Genomic DNA, 16653 nt, shown 5'->3' on the forward strand with positions numbered 1-16653 from the left:
CCTAGACGCTTTCCTGTGTCCAGGCCCAGTCTGGACCTGATAATTTTGTCTTTAAGAGGCTGGCAGGTTCTCGTCTCTTCTTCAGCCTGTTTTATTGAGTGCTGTGCTTTTGGGATTGCTTTAGGGAATGGCGCAAAGTAACAATATTGGTGACTTGGTCGCTCAGTTCTTAGTTTATTCCACAACAGGCACTTCATGTTCTTGAGGTTATGGGGTGGAGGGTGGATTGGGGATACTATAGTTTTTAGGAATTGGCAAGAGCGATTTGTTGTGGGAAAATCGGTAGCGCCGATGAGCTGATATATTTCATAAAGATGCAGAGACTGCTGGCCGTGTACTAATCAGTAACTGTGAGTACTTTTGCGCTTTTTGACAATTTCTATACCTGACGAGGTTACTGCTGCACTATGGCAGTTGAACCGCTGCCAGACATTCAAACATTTCACAAGCTGTGCACAGCAGCCGTACCGGTTTCTGGCTCACCTGCGACGTCTCCGTTCTATCTTTCGGACGTGTGCTTCCTTGCAAGGTTTCCTGCCATCATGGACGTTTGGGAGCACGGTGATGCCGAAAGCCATCCGGTGCGGCGTCACCGTGTGTGCCTCCACCTTGCGAATGGTAGTGTACTCCGGGGTTCTTTGCAGTTGCCAGCCTTGAACATGTCTTGCCAACAGCACTTCTCTCTTGATAAAGTTCGACAAGATCTTGCACTGGACCCAGAACTTCGCGATCTCCTGTTCGGCAGCAATTTGTGTCTTTGTGCAGATTTACATCGTTCAGGTTTCCTTCACGGAACTACGGCAACCGGGTGTGGAGTCATTCTGTTGATGTACACACTATCTTTGTTTGCTCTTCACAAGCTTTGTGGGACGTTAACCAAGAAGAAATCACTGCGCCACACCGCATTGGATGCCAACAGCCACATGGAGCTTTGGGTGAAGACATCGGGTGAAAGGTCGCTCACCGGAGTTTAAGACTTTCATTCTGCTATTTATGTAATTCTTGACATGTCGTGTAATGGTGTGTGCATTTCTCTTTGAGTGGTTGTAGAGTCCTTTATCCTACCATGGGTTCGATCAGTTTTTTCTGCACCCGTCTAGTATGCTTGTTTTTGTGTGCTTGTGGTACAGTCTTGTATTTTCCTTCTGGGGCGTAAGATGTTCTGTTTTATAGGGAGGTGTGTACCATGTTACGTTGAGGTTGGGGGGTGGTGAGTGCCCCAGTTCTGTTCCTAGGGTGGTGAGTACCCTTTTGCGGTGAGGTTGTGGGGTGGTGAGTGCCGTACCCCAGTTCTGTTTTACAGGGTGGTGTGTACCCTGTCACTGTGAGGTTGTGGAGGGGTGAGTGTCCCAATCCAATTTTCTAGGGTGGTGTGTACATTACTTCGGTGAGGTTGTGGGTTGGTGAGTGCCCCAGTTCAGTTTTCTAGGGTGGTGTGTACCCTACTACGGTGTATACTCAGAGGCATTGGTTTGTTGGTGTTTTGAGCCATGCCCTCGCAATGTTTCTTTCTTTATTTTCCCTAAGGGAGGGGGGTTGGGCGGGTTTATGCATGTATATTTTGCCTGATGTAATGTACTTAATGATATATGTACATTTCATGCATGTATAGGTTGGAATGTTCCTCCCATCTTTTCTGATGTAATGTTTTTAATGATGTTTCCGTTTATGTGCATCATTTCTTCATTTAGTTTCCCTAAGGATGGGGGATGTGTTATAACTTACTTGTTGCCATTCCTCTTCCCTAGCTACGTCTTACCTACAATTCAACCAGGATGAGTGCTGGAAAGTGTGATGATGTCACGGAATGCTTGGGTGCTTGGTTATGTGTGGAAGTGTCAATTGGTGGATGCAGGCTGAGCAGCAGGGAGGCTGCTCCTGGTGGGGCTATGCTTTAATCTACTTATCTTCTTCTTCTACCTAACTTACCCTGGAACTAAGCCTGAATAAAGCTATCCTGTTTTGTATAGCTGGGTCATTGACTTTCTATTCACAACAGAAAGTAACCCTTCAGATATGCAAAAAAAAAAAAACATGTCGCCCTTGGGTGGGTGGGATGTTTGACAAAAGAAACCCCGCTGTGGAACGGAACCTGGGTGCCGCAAGTCACAGCCGTGAAGGGCTTCAAATCGTGAAACACCATAGGTATTTTGACACTGAGAGACATTGTTAAGCACTACATTGAAATCCTTTCTGGAGCTGCAAGCAGACTACAACTTGCACTGCTCACAGTGTCTCCTGGTATCTGTAGCTCCAGCATGCCCTTCCCCAGTTTGTCAAAGTGCTCACGGACCTGCCAGATCACACTGAGAGACTAACATAGTTAGGGGCGACCTGGCTAGCCACAAAATCTCCAAGGTATACCGCTCAGTGGTGGTCAACACTCCTGATTTCTTTAATAGTCTACGATGGGTGTTGTAGGGAGACCTGGGACCCCTCACCGATCATGACTGGAGGAAGGTTAATCCATCCCCCGCAAAATGTCCTTAGCACAGGCTCTATTACACAGGAGAAGAAGGGAAAATGGAGGTGGTGGCTTCTCCAGCATGCCTGAGCTGCCTGAGGCAACGGGGGACCTTGGTCCACACTGTCTGGTCCTATGAACAGGTGACCCCATTCTGGGAGTGGTCACTGTCATTCATGGGCCGAGTGCTGGGGTGGGCTTCGACCTGGGATTACAAGTTAGTTATTCTTCATGTCTCAGAGGACACAGATGCAGGCAGACGCTGCACTGCGCTGGTGTGGTTGGGCTTAGTGTGGGCAAAAAAGGGACATTGTTAGGGTTTGGATAGACTGTAATCCTCCGATCTTGCAGCGATGGAAGCCTGGCCTGGACCGCTGCAGGAGCCTGGAAATTCCTATTTACAAGCCTAGTGGTTGCCCTCTTAAACATGATGAAATATGGGCGGCATTGTGCCAGTATCGTGGTTTTACTCTACAGAAAGTCAAAAACCCCAGCACTTTCCTGGTTGTAGAAACTCTGTCGTACATACCCAAGGCCTTAGACGATGCCCGTGGGGAGCGGGAGCCAAAGGAAGTTTGACACATCGTAAGGTGCTGGGTTGACCTGGAATGTTGAGGGCATATGTCTAATATTAATATGTTGTAAGACTTCTATCAATGGCTCAGTTGACCGAGAGATGTCTGTGCTGCATGTCCAGATCTGTATTTGTCTGGTGCTGTTAGAAATGGGGGTCTCTAGTTGGCAATGGCTGGCCACTGTCCAAGTAGGGACCCCTTCTTCCTAAGTCAGAGTAAGCGGGCTACACCCTTTGATAACCCCTGCTCAACCCTGTGGTAACGTAGCACAAGCAGCTAGGCTTATCTCAGAGGCAGTGTGTGAAGCATTTATGACCATACACAGTAACACAGTGAGGAACACTACAAAGGGACACCACACAAGTAGTTATAAAAAATAAGTATCTTTATATATAGACTTAACACAAGACCAATAACAGTAAAAATCCACAAAACTAGGAAAATAGGGTTACTCTTAAAATGCTGCAAAAATAGTTCAAAGTGTGCAAAGAGGAGTTCAGTTAAAGGCAGTGGTCTGTGCGACCCTTTTACTCACAAACTACCTGGATTCTGTAGCAAAGCAACCAAAATGTCGCTAAGGAGTTGTAGCGATGATTTTCCTCACGCGTGACCAGCGATGCGTTGAATGCTTGCCGCAAGGGAGGATAATGCGTTGATCTGTGTGTAGGACAAAGCGACAAACTTCTACACGCTAAGCCGGCGATGCGATGAAATCCTTGCCGAGAAGGGAGGATGATGCACCGAGCCTGTTGCGTGTGCGATCTTGTTTCGATGAAAAGAAATGGCGCCCCGCGAGGGAGCGACGATCCTGATGCGATGAAAATGGCGAACGCTCGGCGTCCGCGCTGCGATGTCGTGAAATGATGAACTCGATGCGATGATCTTTGGTTAGCGAGCATTTGGCAGCCCGCAAACATGTGATGCGATGATCTCCGGTAGCGAGCACTCAGCGGCAGCGCGATTATTTTCCTTGCGCTCTTCGGCTGCGGCGGCTTGCTAACGGGCGTTATCGACGATTTTCAGCACTCTCTTCTCCACAGTAGAACTAGAGGCCCTGGAACTCACAGGAGCCTCACCTGCAGATAGAAATCCTCGCTGGGAGGAAACAGGAGGCTGGTGGTGGAGTCTGATGTGCCTGAGACTCCAGCAGGAGGCTAGCTCTCTTGTAGCCCTTGGGTGATTGCTGTAGCAAAAAATAAAGGTTCCTTCAAAGTCCTTTTCCTCTTCTTCCAAGTCCAGTAGTAACCACTGCAGGCCAGTCCAAGAAACAGCACACAAGGACAGTCCTCTCCTGCAGATTCCTTCAGTTACACGGACAGAGGTTCTTCTTGTTGTCCAGGAGCAATACAAATTGTAGGGGTTTCAGCACAGATATTTATACCCCAAAAGTCTTTGTTCTCAGAAGCTACAAGTCACTGAACCCAGCCAGAACCAGTTCTGCCCAGCCCTGGAGCACTTCGTTTACCAGGCTGCATCCTTCCTTTCAGAAAGAGGGGGTCTGCCATCAGACACACAGTGGGAGGTGGAGCCAGCATTCACCTTGCCAGGCACAGCCCTATTCAGGTCCAGGAGCTACCCCTCCCCATACTCCAATGCAGATCTCTCTATTCAACCCAGGTCTGACTCAGCCTGCCCTGTCCCTCCAAAACCAGACAGCCAATACACATAACAGCAGAGCACACTGGAAGGCTTAGGCAAGAAAATACCTACTTTCTAAAAGTGGTATTTTCAAACACAGAATATAAAAATAAACTTCACTAAAAGATTTATTTTAATATTCTGAGCTCAGACATACTAAATTCGTTTTTCTACCATGTTCTGTGGGTCAGTTAGGACTATAGAATGTAATTGCCAAACCTCCCATTCTGGCCTATGGAGAACAGGTAGCCTTACAGTAGTGAAAAACGAAATTGGGTGTAATTCACTACCAGGACATGCTACACACATCAGAGCATGTCCTACCTTACACATACAATGCACCCTACCATAGGGGTGGCTTACATGATGCCCAGGGAAGGTTCAGGGACTGGGAAGTGGGTGCACTTTACAGCCAAGATGGCAGTTCTAGACTGCACACAGACACTGCAGTGGCAGGTCTGAGACACACTTTACAAGCTGCTTCTGTGGGTGGCGCAAACCAGCGCTGCAGGCCCACCAGCAGGATTTGGTTTACCAGCCCTGGGCACACACAGGCCACACTACTAGGGACTAACAGGCAAACCAAATAAGCCAAACATGGATACACCAATTCACATGTCATATTTACACAGGGAGCATTCGCGCTGTGTCACTGAATGGCAGTGGCACAGCGCCCAGAGCATCTATTACCAGCAAAAACAGAGGAGACAACAGCGAAAAATGGAAGGGAGACCCACGCCAATGGTGCCAGGTCTAACAGGTGCTTACACCTTGTTTAAAATTAATAAAAAGATGTCATGAAAACAAAGGGTTGTAGCTTCTGTACAAAGCCACCTGCCAATAAAAAAAGCTTAAGTCAAGCAACTTATTCAGGATGCATGTTTTAATGGGGGATCCTTCCTGTTGCATTAAATAGAGCTTTAATGTTTGTAAGACATTTCATGGGTGATACCATGGGGTATTATAGTTTTGGATTTTCCAATCTCTGCAAGCAAAGCTATTATGATTAAGAGTAAAGGGTAAACTGAAGCTTAACTAAACGTGGACCATAAACGTCCATAGTGAAAACTCAAATCATAACATTTTAAATATATTATGTGAGGAGATGTACACTTTTTTTGTTTTTTACCTGGAAGCAATCTTTGTGAAGTACTCGTATGCATTGTCCATGTCTGGCTTCAAATCCAGTATCATGTCCTGGAAGTGACCTTCATAGCGTGCGTTGATGTCATCTCCAATGATGGCCAGTTGCCTGCCTACATCAATAGTGCTGCAGGAAGAGGATAATGGAGTAAAAGTTGTCAGTCAGGCATTTAAATTAGAGTCCAACCACATTTCCTACATTACCCTCCGGCAACTGAACACATATAGTGATTTAAATATAATAATACTTAACCAACTCTGATAATTTCCAAGTGTAGTTTTGCTTGGAAATCAAGTTATTACATAGGTGAAGGGTTTTAAAGAAATAGACATCCAGGATACGTTTGTCTTGAGCCCAATGTTCCTCACTGAAACTTGAGAAATTCCCAAATTAGGTCGTAAGAGTGAAGCGTGTGGTAACAGTCACTAGCATTCATCAACTTAGTAACTAACTACTAGTGCAATGCTTACAATTCAAACTATGAAATAATAACTTCACAGAAGAAATAGGTGAAACCCCATCCCTGAAGAGGAAAGATGGGGTACACTATCTATGTAAGCCGATCAGTTTTCCCGAAGTTCCTCTATGGAGGAACTTCGGGGAGATACAGAAGTTGTTCTCCAGGTACTCTCCTGCCAGAACACTTAGATCCTCCACGAAGGGACTTTTTTGTATCCCGAAACTCTGTACGGCAAGATGGATAGGTCGTACCCTGTCTTTTTGTGCGGCTAAACTCTGGAATCAGATGCCGCCCACATTGCGGCTTCAACCCAACCTTCGGATGTTTAGGAAGGAGCCGAAAACTTGGTTGTTTTGTAAGCTTTAATGTCTCATTCATGATGTTTTCAGGGCCATGTAACCACGGGGTCAGCGCCAAGACGCCACAGCATTCGAGCGCTTAACAAGTAATATTTCAAATCAAAGGTATACCGAGTTACCTAACTAAGTGGAGGGCACTAAGCCAATCAACTAGTGTAGTGGCTCTTACCCTTTGGTCCGGGGACCCCTGAGGGTCTACAATGCCTGCTGGGGGTGGGGAGGAGGGCGGGTGGGGGTCCTGCAGCTTCTCCGACTATTTAATAATTTTAACAGATTAATAAAAGTGTTTATAAATAAATAAGCAATATTGAACATTTTAAAATGTTCTGTAAATGTGAAGGAATTTGAAATTGGAGGGTTCAAATTAAGTTGGTATCATCAGATGGATTAATTTGTGTATTTGTTGATGAATGCTTGTTTCTGTATTTTTGTGTATTGTTTTGCTGTTCAAATCATCTAAATGTTTTAGGCTGCGGCCTCTCTTCCAGTAATGACTCAGTGGGGGTCTCTGGATTCCGGTAATGATTATGTAGGAGTTTACAAAAGTCAAAAGGTTAAGAACCAATTAACTAGTCAATTAGTTCTAATGTGTTAGCCTAGTCAGGGTGCATTTAAGGCCACCAAGTGAATGAATAAAATAAACATCTGGGAAAGACAGAACAATGGTAATACAAAAAGACAACTTTGTCCTCAGTACACACTCATCAAAAGTTACAGCCTTCCCAGGTGGAACTCCACTGGCTACCTTTGACAGTCTGCATCATCTACACAAACCATCACAACGAGCAACCCTGACTATCTGGTCGACAGGTTTACTATCTCCAGTGGCTCCAGCTACACCTGCAGCCAGGACACCATCTGACTGCAGATGAAGAAGGGCAAAAAGAAAAAACAAGGCAACACATCTTCTCCAGCTACGTACCCAGGATCTGGAACGACATTCCTATATTCATCAGGACAGTCTCAAACTTGCTTCAGTTTAGGAAACAGCTGAAGACACACCTCTTCAAAGAACAACTTCAGACTTAGAGACCAACTACCCCTTTAATCATATGGTGGCTTTGTCTTTCCTTTAAACCTTGTAATGCGCTCAGTGGCCATTTGGCTTGGTAAGTACCACATGCATACTTATATTCAATGTTATGTTGATTCAGATTTATTTTTTGTGTACAATGCATCTTAAAAACCATTTCGATTGTCAGGAGATCGCAAACCACAGGTATATCCAAGGTATTAAAACATACCATTAAATAACTTTCTTTTCTGCTTCGTCATGGTGCAGGGATAGTATTTTATAATCTGGCTTCTCATGCAGCAAATGTTCTACCCCTTTAACTCTTTTGCTTCTTTGTATGATAAGCCCGACTCTGCTAATAAATGTAATGTTCTAACTGGTACCAGGTTTGGCCTGAGGGACCAAACTTGAGCTCAATTTCATGTTTTGAATGGAGCGAAGGTAACAGCCTTTATTCCAACTTTTGCTTTTTGATACCCTACTTCTGGTTAGTTATACTGTTAGACGGCGACCTCAGAGGGGCCCGGAAAGGGGTCCTGATTTCCCTGAGTCCCACCCGTATTGTATTGTAGCCGGGCACTGGCGAGAGATTCCCCAGGGGGGAGGAATCTCGCAGCTAGGATCGTACTTCTGGCACCACACGACACAGAGAGACCACACTGGGTATTCTCAGAAACAAGCTTTTATCACAATAGGTATCACTGCAAATATGTACAAGATGAGCACGGGCTCAAGAGTCTCGGAAAGGTAGGGGGTAGCGGGACTGTCTCTGGTAACGGTTCAAAGCAGGGACGTATCCGGCGCACAGCTCACAATCCTCGAGCTGGGAGATACGTGGTCGGAGTCGGGGTCCGGCGGGACCGTGAGAGTCTGGGGGAGCCGCGAGTCACTCAGCAGGGCTCAGGTACAAGTTCGGGGGTCTTACGATCTTCAGGGAGCCGCGAGTCACTCAGCAGGGCTCAGGTACAAGTTCGGAGGTCTTACGATCTTCAGGGAGCCGCGAGTCACTCAGCAGGGCTCAGGTACAAGTTCGGAGGTCTTACGATCTTCAGGGAGCCGCGAGTCACTCAGCAGGGCTCAGGTACAAGTTCGGAGGTCTTACGCTCTTCAGGGAGCCGCGGGTCACTCAGCAGGGCTCAGGTGGGTTCCAGTTCCAGGAGCCGCGACCACGTCAGCAGGCTCTCGTTGTTCCAGCGTCGAATCTGCCGGACAGTCTCAGAGCACCCCTTGTTATAGGTCGACCCCGCTTTGATGTCCGGAGTCTGCGCAGGCAGGGATCTTGTCACCTGGGGGCCGCTTGTCGGGGTTTCCTGCTATTGTCTTTTGATCCTTTCAGGGCCGGGTCGGGAGGAGTCCCAGATACCCAGCAGGCACGGAGCCAGCTCGCAGGGAGGCCGGAGGGCCGATCGAAACCCATCGTCCCAGGGGAGTTCAGGGGTGCGATAGAAACTGCTCCTCCCTCTCTCATCCCCTGGAAGCGGGATGTCCTCCAGCCGGAGTGGCGCCTCGAGGCCCGGGTCGCTCTGGAGCCGGGCGGCCATCTTGTTGCAGGGAGTGGGCACGCGGGCCCGGGGTGGCCGAAAGGAGAGAGGCCATGGACGGGGATGTCCGGGGTTGGTGCAGGGGTCCTAGTGGGAAAGGTCGGCAGGGCCGCGGCTGGGGCTGCAGGCACTAGGTTTCGGTGGTGCGGGGGCACGGAGGGCCATTCTACGAGGCCGGGTCCAACACGCGTCCCCCCCAGCTGAAAGCCGGAGAGAACTGCCCATCACCTTGGGGGGTTCTCTTGGCTGAGGCGGAAGAACCGGGAGAGGCCGTCAGCGTTGGCGTGGTCCGTACCAGGGCGGTGTTCTACGGTGAAGTCCATTCCCTGGAGGGAGATTGACCACCGCAGTAGCTTGGGGTTTTCTCCTCGCATCTGCATGAGCCATCGCAAGGGCCGATGGTCAGTTTGGACCCTGAAATGAGTGCCGAACAGGTAGGGTCGTAGTTTTTTGAGTGCCCAGACCACGGCAAAGGCTTCGCGCTCTATGGTGCTCCACTTCTGTTCTCGGGGTAGCAGCCGCCGACTGAGGAAGGCGACGGGCTGGTCGAGGCCTTGATCATTCACTTGGGACAGGACGGCCCCAATGCCATGCTCGGAGGCATCGGTCTGGACTATGAACTCCTTGGTGTAGTCGGGAGCCTGGAGGATGGGGGCCGTGCACATGGCCTTTTTTAGAGCATCGAAAGCTTCCTGGCAGGCAGCCGTCCATTGCACCTTCTTTGGCTGTTTTTTAGACGTGAGTTCCGTGAGAGGGCCGACCAGGCTGCCATACCCCTGAATGAATCGGCGGTAGTAGCCCGTGAGTCCCAGAAAGGCTCGGACTTCCGTTTGGGTGATGGGTGGGTCCCAGGCCAGGATGGCGTCGATTTTTGGCTGTAGAGGGGCGACCTGGCCACTCCCGACTTGGTGCCCCAGGTAGGCTACGGATCCTTGCCCGATCTGGCACTTGCTGGCTTTTATGGTGAGGCCTGCCTGGCGCAGGGCGGTTAGCACTCTCCGGAGGTGCTGGAGGTGCTCACTCCACTCTGAACTGAAGACAGCGATGTCGTCCAGATAGGCCGCGCTGAACTGTTCTAGCCCGGCCAGGACCCTATTTACCAGTCTCTGGAAAGTGGCCGGGGCATTTTTCATCCCGAAGGGCATCACGCGGAAGCGGTAGTGCCCATCGGGGGTGGAGAAAGCAGACCTCTCCTTGGCCCCTTCGGTGAGCGCAATCTGCCAGTAGCCGCAGGTGAGGTCGAAAGTGCTGAGGAACCGGGCGGCCCCTAGTCGGTCAATGAGCTCGTCGGCTCGTGGAATAGGGTGGGCATCGGCTCGGGTAACGTCATTGAGCCCCCGGTAATCCACGCAGAACCGGAGCTCGGGGGCGACACCGGGGGCTGCTGCCTTCGGAACCAGGACCACGGGGCTGGCCCAGGGACTGTCAGAGGGCTCGATCACCCCCAGGGTCAACATTTTCGAGACTTCGGCTTGAATACAGGACCGGACCCGGTCAGGAACCCGGTAGGCTCGGTGTCTCACCGGCGGGCTGTCCCCGGTGTCCACATCGTGAACACACCAGTTGGTGACCCGGGGGGTCAGGGAGAAGAGGTCAGAAAATTGTCTGAGGAGCTGGCGGCAGTCCGCTTGTTGCTGGGCAGTGAGGGCTGGGGAGAGGTTCACTCCCTCCACGGAGCCATCCTGCTCCTTGACACACAGGAGGTCCGGGAGGGGATCCGACTCATCTTCGGCCCCGTCATCGGTGGCCAGCAGGAGGCTCAGTTCTGTCCGCACGAAGTGAGGCTTGAGGCGGTTCACGTGCAGGACCCGGAGGGGATCCCGAGGCGACTGGACGTCCACCAAGTAGGTGACTTGGCTCTTCCTCTCAACCACTTTGTAGGGCCCAGTCCATCGGTCCTGGAGAGCGCCAGGCTTCACAGGGGCCATGACCCACACCTGCTGGCCCGGCTGGAACTCGACCAGAGTAGCATTCTGGTCGTACCAGCGCTTCATTTCTTCTTGACTCGCCTCCAAGTTGGCCTCGGCCAGTTCTCGGAACCTCCTGGTCTGGTTCCGGAGGGCCAGGACATATTGGAACACATCTCGGGGGGTGGTCTGGGGTGCTGCCTCCCACCCTTCCTTAACCAAACTGAGGGGACCTCGGACGGGGTGCCCATAGAGTAATTCAAACGGGCTGAACCCTAAGGACTTCTGGGGGACCTCCCGGTAAGCGAACAAGAGGCAGGGGAGCAGGACGTCCCACTTACGCCGGAGGGGCTCTTCTAGGCCAGCGATCATCCCTTTCAAAGTCCTATTAAACCTCTCTACTAGGCCGTTCCCTTGGGGATGGTACGGGGTGGTGAACTTATAGGACACCCCACATTGTTGCCACAGGGACGTCATATACCTTGATATAAAATTAGTGCCGCGATCGCTCACGACCTCGCGGGGGAAACCCACCCTGGAAAAGATCCCCATCAGGGCCCGGCCCACCACGGGGGCTGTAATGGTGCGCAGGGGAATAGCCTCTGGATAGCGGGTGGCGTGGTCTACTAGGACCAAGATGAAACGGTGACCTTGGGAGGTGGGGGGGTCCAGTGGCCCCACGATGTCGATTCCGACTCGTTCGAAGGGGGTACTGACGACCGGGAAGGGTTGGAGGGGAGCCTTGCGCTTCCCCCCACTCTTCCCACTGGCTTGGCACGTGGGGCAGGACTTGCAGTGTGCCTCTACCGCTGCTTTCATCTTAGGCCAATAAAAATGGGTCACGAGACGGCTGTAGGTCTTGTCCTGACCCAGGTGGCCGGCGAGGGGGACATCGTGGGCTAAGCCCAGGAGGAAATCCCGGAAGCGGAGGGGTACCACCAGTACCCGTCCGGATCCCAGCTCCACTGATTTCTGCTCACTATACAGGATGTTATTTTCCCAATAGATTCGGTGCGTTCCGGTCTGGTCACCTGCGGCTTGGCCCTCGGCCTGGCGCCGCAGCCCGACCAGGGAAGGACAGGTGGCTTGCTCCTGGCAAAATTCATCCCGGGTGGGCCCGCCCTCGTGGCGCCAATGGGCCAACTCGGGTAGATCCCCCAACTCGGGGACCGGGGCGGGGTCGGATGGTGCAGGTTCGTCGCTGGCGACGGACCCTTCCGATGGGGGAACGGGAGGACCCTCGGCGGGGACGGTACGGGCTTCTTCGACCGGGGTGCTCTCGACTTCTCTCCGGGGAGCGAGTCGGGCTGTCATAGATCGGGTGGTGGCACACACCCACTCGGGGAGTCCCATCATTCCTAGGTGGGCCTTGCGCTCTACGTGCTTCCAGGGAGAACTCTCCAGGTCGTTCCCTAAGAGGCAGTCGACCGGCTGGGATGTTCTTACGGCCACCTTGAGTTTACCTATCACCCCTCCCCACTCAAATGGCACCAGGGCTACCTGACACAAACTTTCCCTATTGTCTGCAGAGATTACGGGGCAAAAGACATTGGGGAGGATCTGCTCCTCGGGAACTAGGTGCCTGAGGACACCGGTGATACTAGCCCCGGTGTCCCGCAGGGCCTCTACCTGGTGGCCATTGATCTTGACGAGCTGCCCATATTTCTGTGTGTTGGACGGTAGGAGGCTACCAGGGATCATTTCCCTATCTCCCAGGGATACTAGGGCCATAGCGGCGGGTTCCCACTCCTCGGCTTCCTCAACCTCCTCCCCTAGGGCTACGTTGGCTATCTGTCTCGCAGGGGTGACTTGGGTGGCCATGGGGCACTCTGGGTCATTGGCGTAGTGCCCGGGTTTCTGGCAACGAAAACAGGTGACGGTCACCCGGTGTCCTCGCCTCCCAGGGGGCCCTGTTACTGGTGGGGGGGGCGCCGGGAAAGGTGGAGGTGGTGTCTTCGGGGGGCTAGGCTGGGACTCTCTCGGCCCTCCCTGGTTCCCTCCCCCTCTCTGGCGGGGTGGTCCCTGACTGGTTCGGGGGTACTCTCCCACCATCCCCCGGGAGACCCGGGTGTTGGTCCAGCGGTCGGCCTCCACAGCCAGCTTCCGGGGATCTGTGAGCTTGCTATCCAGCAGATGTTGACGTAGTTCTACGAAGCAGTTCGCAGCCAGATGTTCCCATAACATGAGGTCAGTGAGTTCGGCAAGGGTGGTGACCTTGCTGCCCTTGACCCACCCATCGAAGGCCCGACTAAAAAAGTTTACATACTCCACCCAGGTGGTGCCCGGGATCTTCCTGCAGTCCCGGAACCGTTGGCGGTACATTTCTGGGGTGAGGCCGTATCTTGTGAGGAGAGCCTCTTTCATGTGGCTGTAGGAGGTCTGCAGGGAGAGGGGTAGGTCGAGCAGGGTGTCCCTTCCTTCGCTCAGAAACCGCCCCCACAACCCCGCCCCCCAATCCTTCTGTGGGATCCGATGGGAGGTCATGGCGACCTCGTAGGCCCGAAACCATTGCTGAATGTCATCGTTTTTATAATATTCTTTGACCACATCCTTGGGGATGTGGACCTTCTGTTCCGCTGGGGGGGCCGTCTCTCGGTTCCCCGAGGGCCTCCCGTCCTCATTTCGTGCCTTGAGCTCGAGTTCTTTTAAGCTGCGTTCGTGCTCTAGTTGGAGCTTCCTTCCTTCGTGCTCCCGTTGGAGCTTCTTTTCTTCCAGTTCGCCTTGTACGCGCATTTGTTCTACCGCTAGCTTTTTCTCCGCTAACTTCAATTCGCCCTCGATTTTGAGTTTGGCTAACTCGAGTTCATGACTGCGGCTTCTCTCTCTGTCCGCGAGTTCTCCCGGGGATAGGCCCCCGTCTGGTACAATGCCTTGCACCTGATTGTCGCTGCTTTCACTTGGAGGGGGTTCGGCTTCGTCGGGGCGCTCCCCGTGCCTTCCGGGCGGGATGCCCCGGTCTCCACCCAAGTTTTCAGTGCTTTCTGCAAGTCTTCCTTAGTGTTGAGGCCAGTGGTAGCTATTTTAAGTTCTTTGCAAAATTGTTTTAGCTCTTTGTGTGTGTATTCTTCCAGATGCTCCACCTGGAACACTCTGTTAGCGTTGGTTTCTGCGGAGCTCATGGTGCTTCCTTCTGCCATCTTTGTTGGTCGTGCGTCCGTTGTTCACTGTACGATCTCTAGGTGATGGGCCCGAATCCCGTCGCTTGCCACCAATGTTAGACGGCGACCTCAGAGGGGCCCGGAAAGGGGTCCTGATTTCCCTGAGTCCCACCCGTATTGTATTGTAGCCGGGCACTGGCGAGAGATTCCCCAGGGGGGAGGAATCTCGCAGCTAGGATCGTACTTCTGGCACCACACGACACAGAGAGACCACACTGGGTATTCTCAGAAACAAGCTTTTATCACAATAGGTATCACTGCAAATATGTACAAGATGAGCACGGGCTCAAGAGTCTCGGAAAGGTAGGGGGTAGCGGGACTGTCTCTGGTAACGGTTCAAAGCAGGGACGTATCCGGCGCACAGCTCACAATCCTCGAGCTGGGAGATACGTGGTCGGAGTCGGGGTCCGGCGGGACCGTGAGAGTCTGGGGGAGCCGCGAGTCACTCAGCAGGGCTCAGGTACAAGTTCGGGGGTCTTACGATCTTCAGGGAGCCGCGAGTCACTCAGCAGGGCTCAGGTACAAGTTCGGAGGTCTTACGATCTTCAGGGAGCCGCGAGTCCCTCAGCAGGGCTCAGGTACAAGTTCGGAGGTCTTACGATCTTCAGGGAGCCGCGAGTCACTCAGCAGGGCTCAGGTACAAGTTCGGAGGTCTTACGATCTTCAGGGAGCCGCGGGTCACTCAGCAGGGCTCAGGTGGGTTCCAGTTCCAGGAGCCGCGACCACGTCAGCAGGCTCTCGTTGTTCCAGCGTCGAATCTGCCGGACAGTCTCAGAGCACCCCTTGTTATAGGTCGACCCCGCTTTGATGTCCGGAGTCTGCGCAGGCAGGGGTCTTGTCACCTGGGGGCCGCTTGTCGGGGTTTCCTGCTATTGTCTTTTGATCCTTTCAGGGCCGGGTCGGGAGGAGTCCCAGATACCCAGCAGGCACGGAGCCAGCTCGCAGGGAGGCCGGAGGGCCGATCGAAACCCATCGTCCCAGGGGAGTTCAGAGGTGCGATAGAAACTGCTCCTCCCTCTCTCATCCCCTGGAAGCGGGATGTCCTCCAGCCGGAGTGGCGCCTCGAGGCCCGGGTCGCTCTGGAGCCGGGCGGCCATCTTGTTGCAGGGAGTGGGCACGCGGGCCCGGGGTGGCCGAAAGGAGAGAGGCCATGGACGGGGATGTCCGGGGTTGGTGCAGGGGTCCTAGTGGGAAAGGTCGGCTGGGCCGCGGCTGGGGCTGCAGGCACTAGGTTTCGGTGGTGCGGGGGCACGGAGGGCCATTCTACGAGGCCGGGTCCAACATATACAAACAGTAATTCTGGTATGGAGCATGCATGTATTCTAGGTGGATCCCTTTTAGCTAATTAGTATCAATGTTTGTAGCAGGTGGATGTAAATACCATACAATTATTATAAAGTATTTGTCAAAGTACGTCTACTTCTTTTGGTTATAAAATGCTTATACACTAAACAAACACTTGATGCTAATGGAAAATAATGTCTTTAATTCAATTTGCAGTAAATCAGAATTTCCTTTCTTTGGGTTGTACAGCCAACACGCGATTTGGTCCCTGAAGTCGCGTGTGCCTGGGGATTTTTCAAATGCTCTTGTAATCTGGATGTACCTTGTGTTTAGGGAATGTGGTTTCTTCCTCAGTTTGCAGAGGATGGACTTATGGCTGCTAATTATTTATTTCATGTTCAACTTAAATCTCCAGGTATTCAGAAGGAAAAATCTTATTAATCTAGGGCAATCTTCGTCCAGTCAGCAGTGAAACGAAGGAGCACAAGTGAAAATTCGGTCAAATGACCATGCGGATTAATGCAAGTCTGTTTCTCAGGGACAATGCTAGGTCTCAAGTCTAGTCTTGAACCCAAAAAAATGGAAATTCTGATTTACTGTAAATTGAAATACAATTGTTTCATTTGCTTGTGTGTTCTCACGTGTATATATTCAGGGTCTATAACTATGTTGACGATTAATGTCTAATAATTTTAAAGTATGTGCAACCACTTGCTACAAACCTGTTTTGCATTGAACCTGTGAGGATAAACAAGCGCTTTGCTAGCACCTAACATTACATGATTGCAAAGCCTACTGTGGTGGCTGAATGTTAGACTTTTTTGCAACTATGGATTGTGAAATTGGGTAATCCTGTATGCAATCACTTGACTATTCCTCTCTGGAGTATCCTCTTAGATGTATACAAAAAAGGCAGGATATTGTTTGACCCTCCAATCTGATAATTACATAACTTGGTTACCGCAAACCATTAATTAATAGACAGCTAAATGGTCAAAGTAATCATCAAAGTCAGTCACTGCTGATGACCTAAGCAGCACACTGCCCAGCTCCTACTATGAAATAGGGACAAAAGGAGGGATCTTACTCCTTGATTTTCACAACTCTT

At 51.5% G+C, this 16653-nt stretch overlaps 1 protein-coding gene across 3 annotated transcripts in view; it reads right to left on the bottom strand.

Annotated features, from left to right (window-relative positions):
* Nucleotides 1-16653, bottom strand: part of BAK1 (BCL2 antagonist/killer 1) — a 274853-nt gene that overhangs the window by 116691 nt on the left and 141509 nt on the right. For all 3 annotated transcript variants that reach the window (XM_085651163.1, XM_085651161.1, XM_085651162.1), the window contains exon 4: nucleotides 5807-5947. In XM_085651163.1, the coding sequence (XP_085507289.1) occupies nucleotides 5807-5947 (141 nt within the window). The remainder of the gene's footprint in view (nucleotides 1-5806; nucleotides 5948-16653) is intronic.

The sequence above is a fragment of the Triturus cristatus genome, chromosome 1_1, assembly GCF_964204655.1.
Source record: "Triturus cristatus chromosome 1_1, aTriCri1.1, whole genome shotgun sequence".
Classification (NCBI taxonomy): domain Eukaryota; kingdom Metazoa; phylum Chordata; class Amphibia; order Caudata; family Salamandridae; genus Triturus; species Triturus cristatus.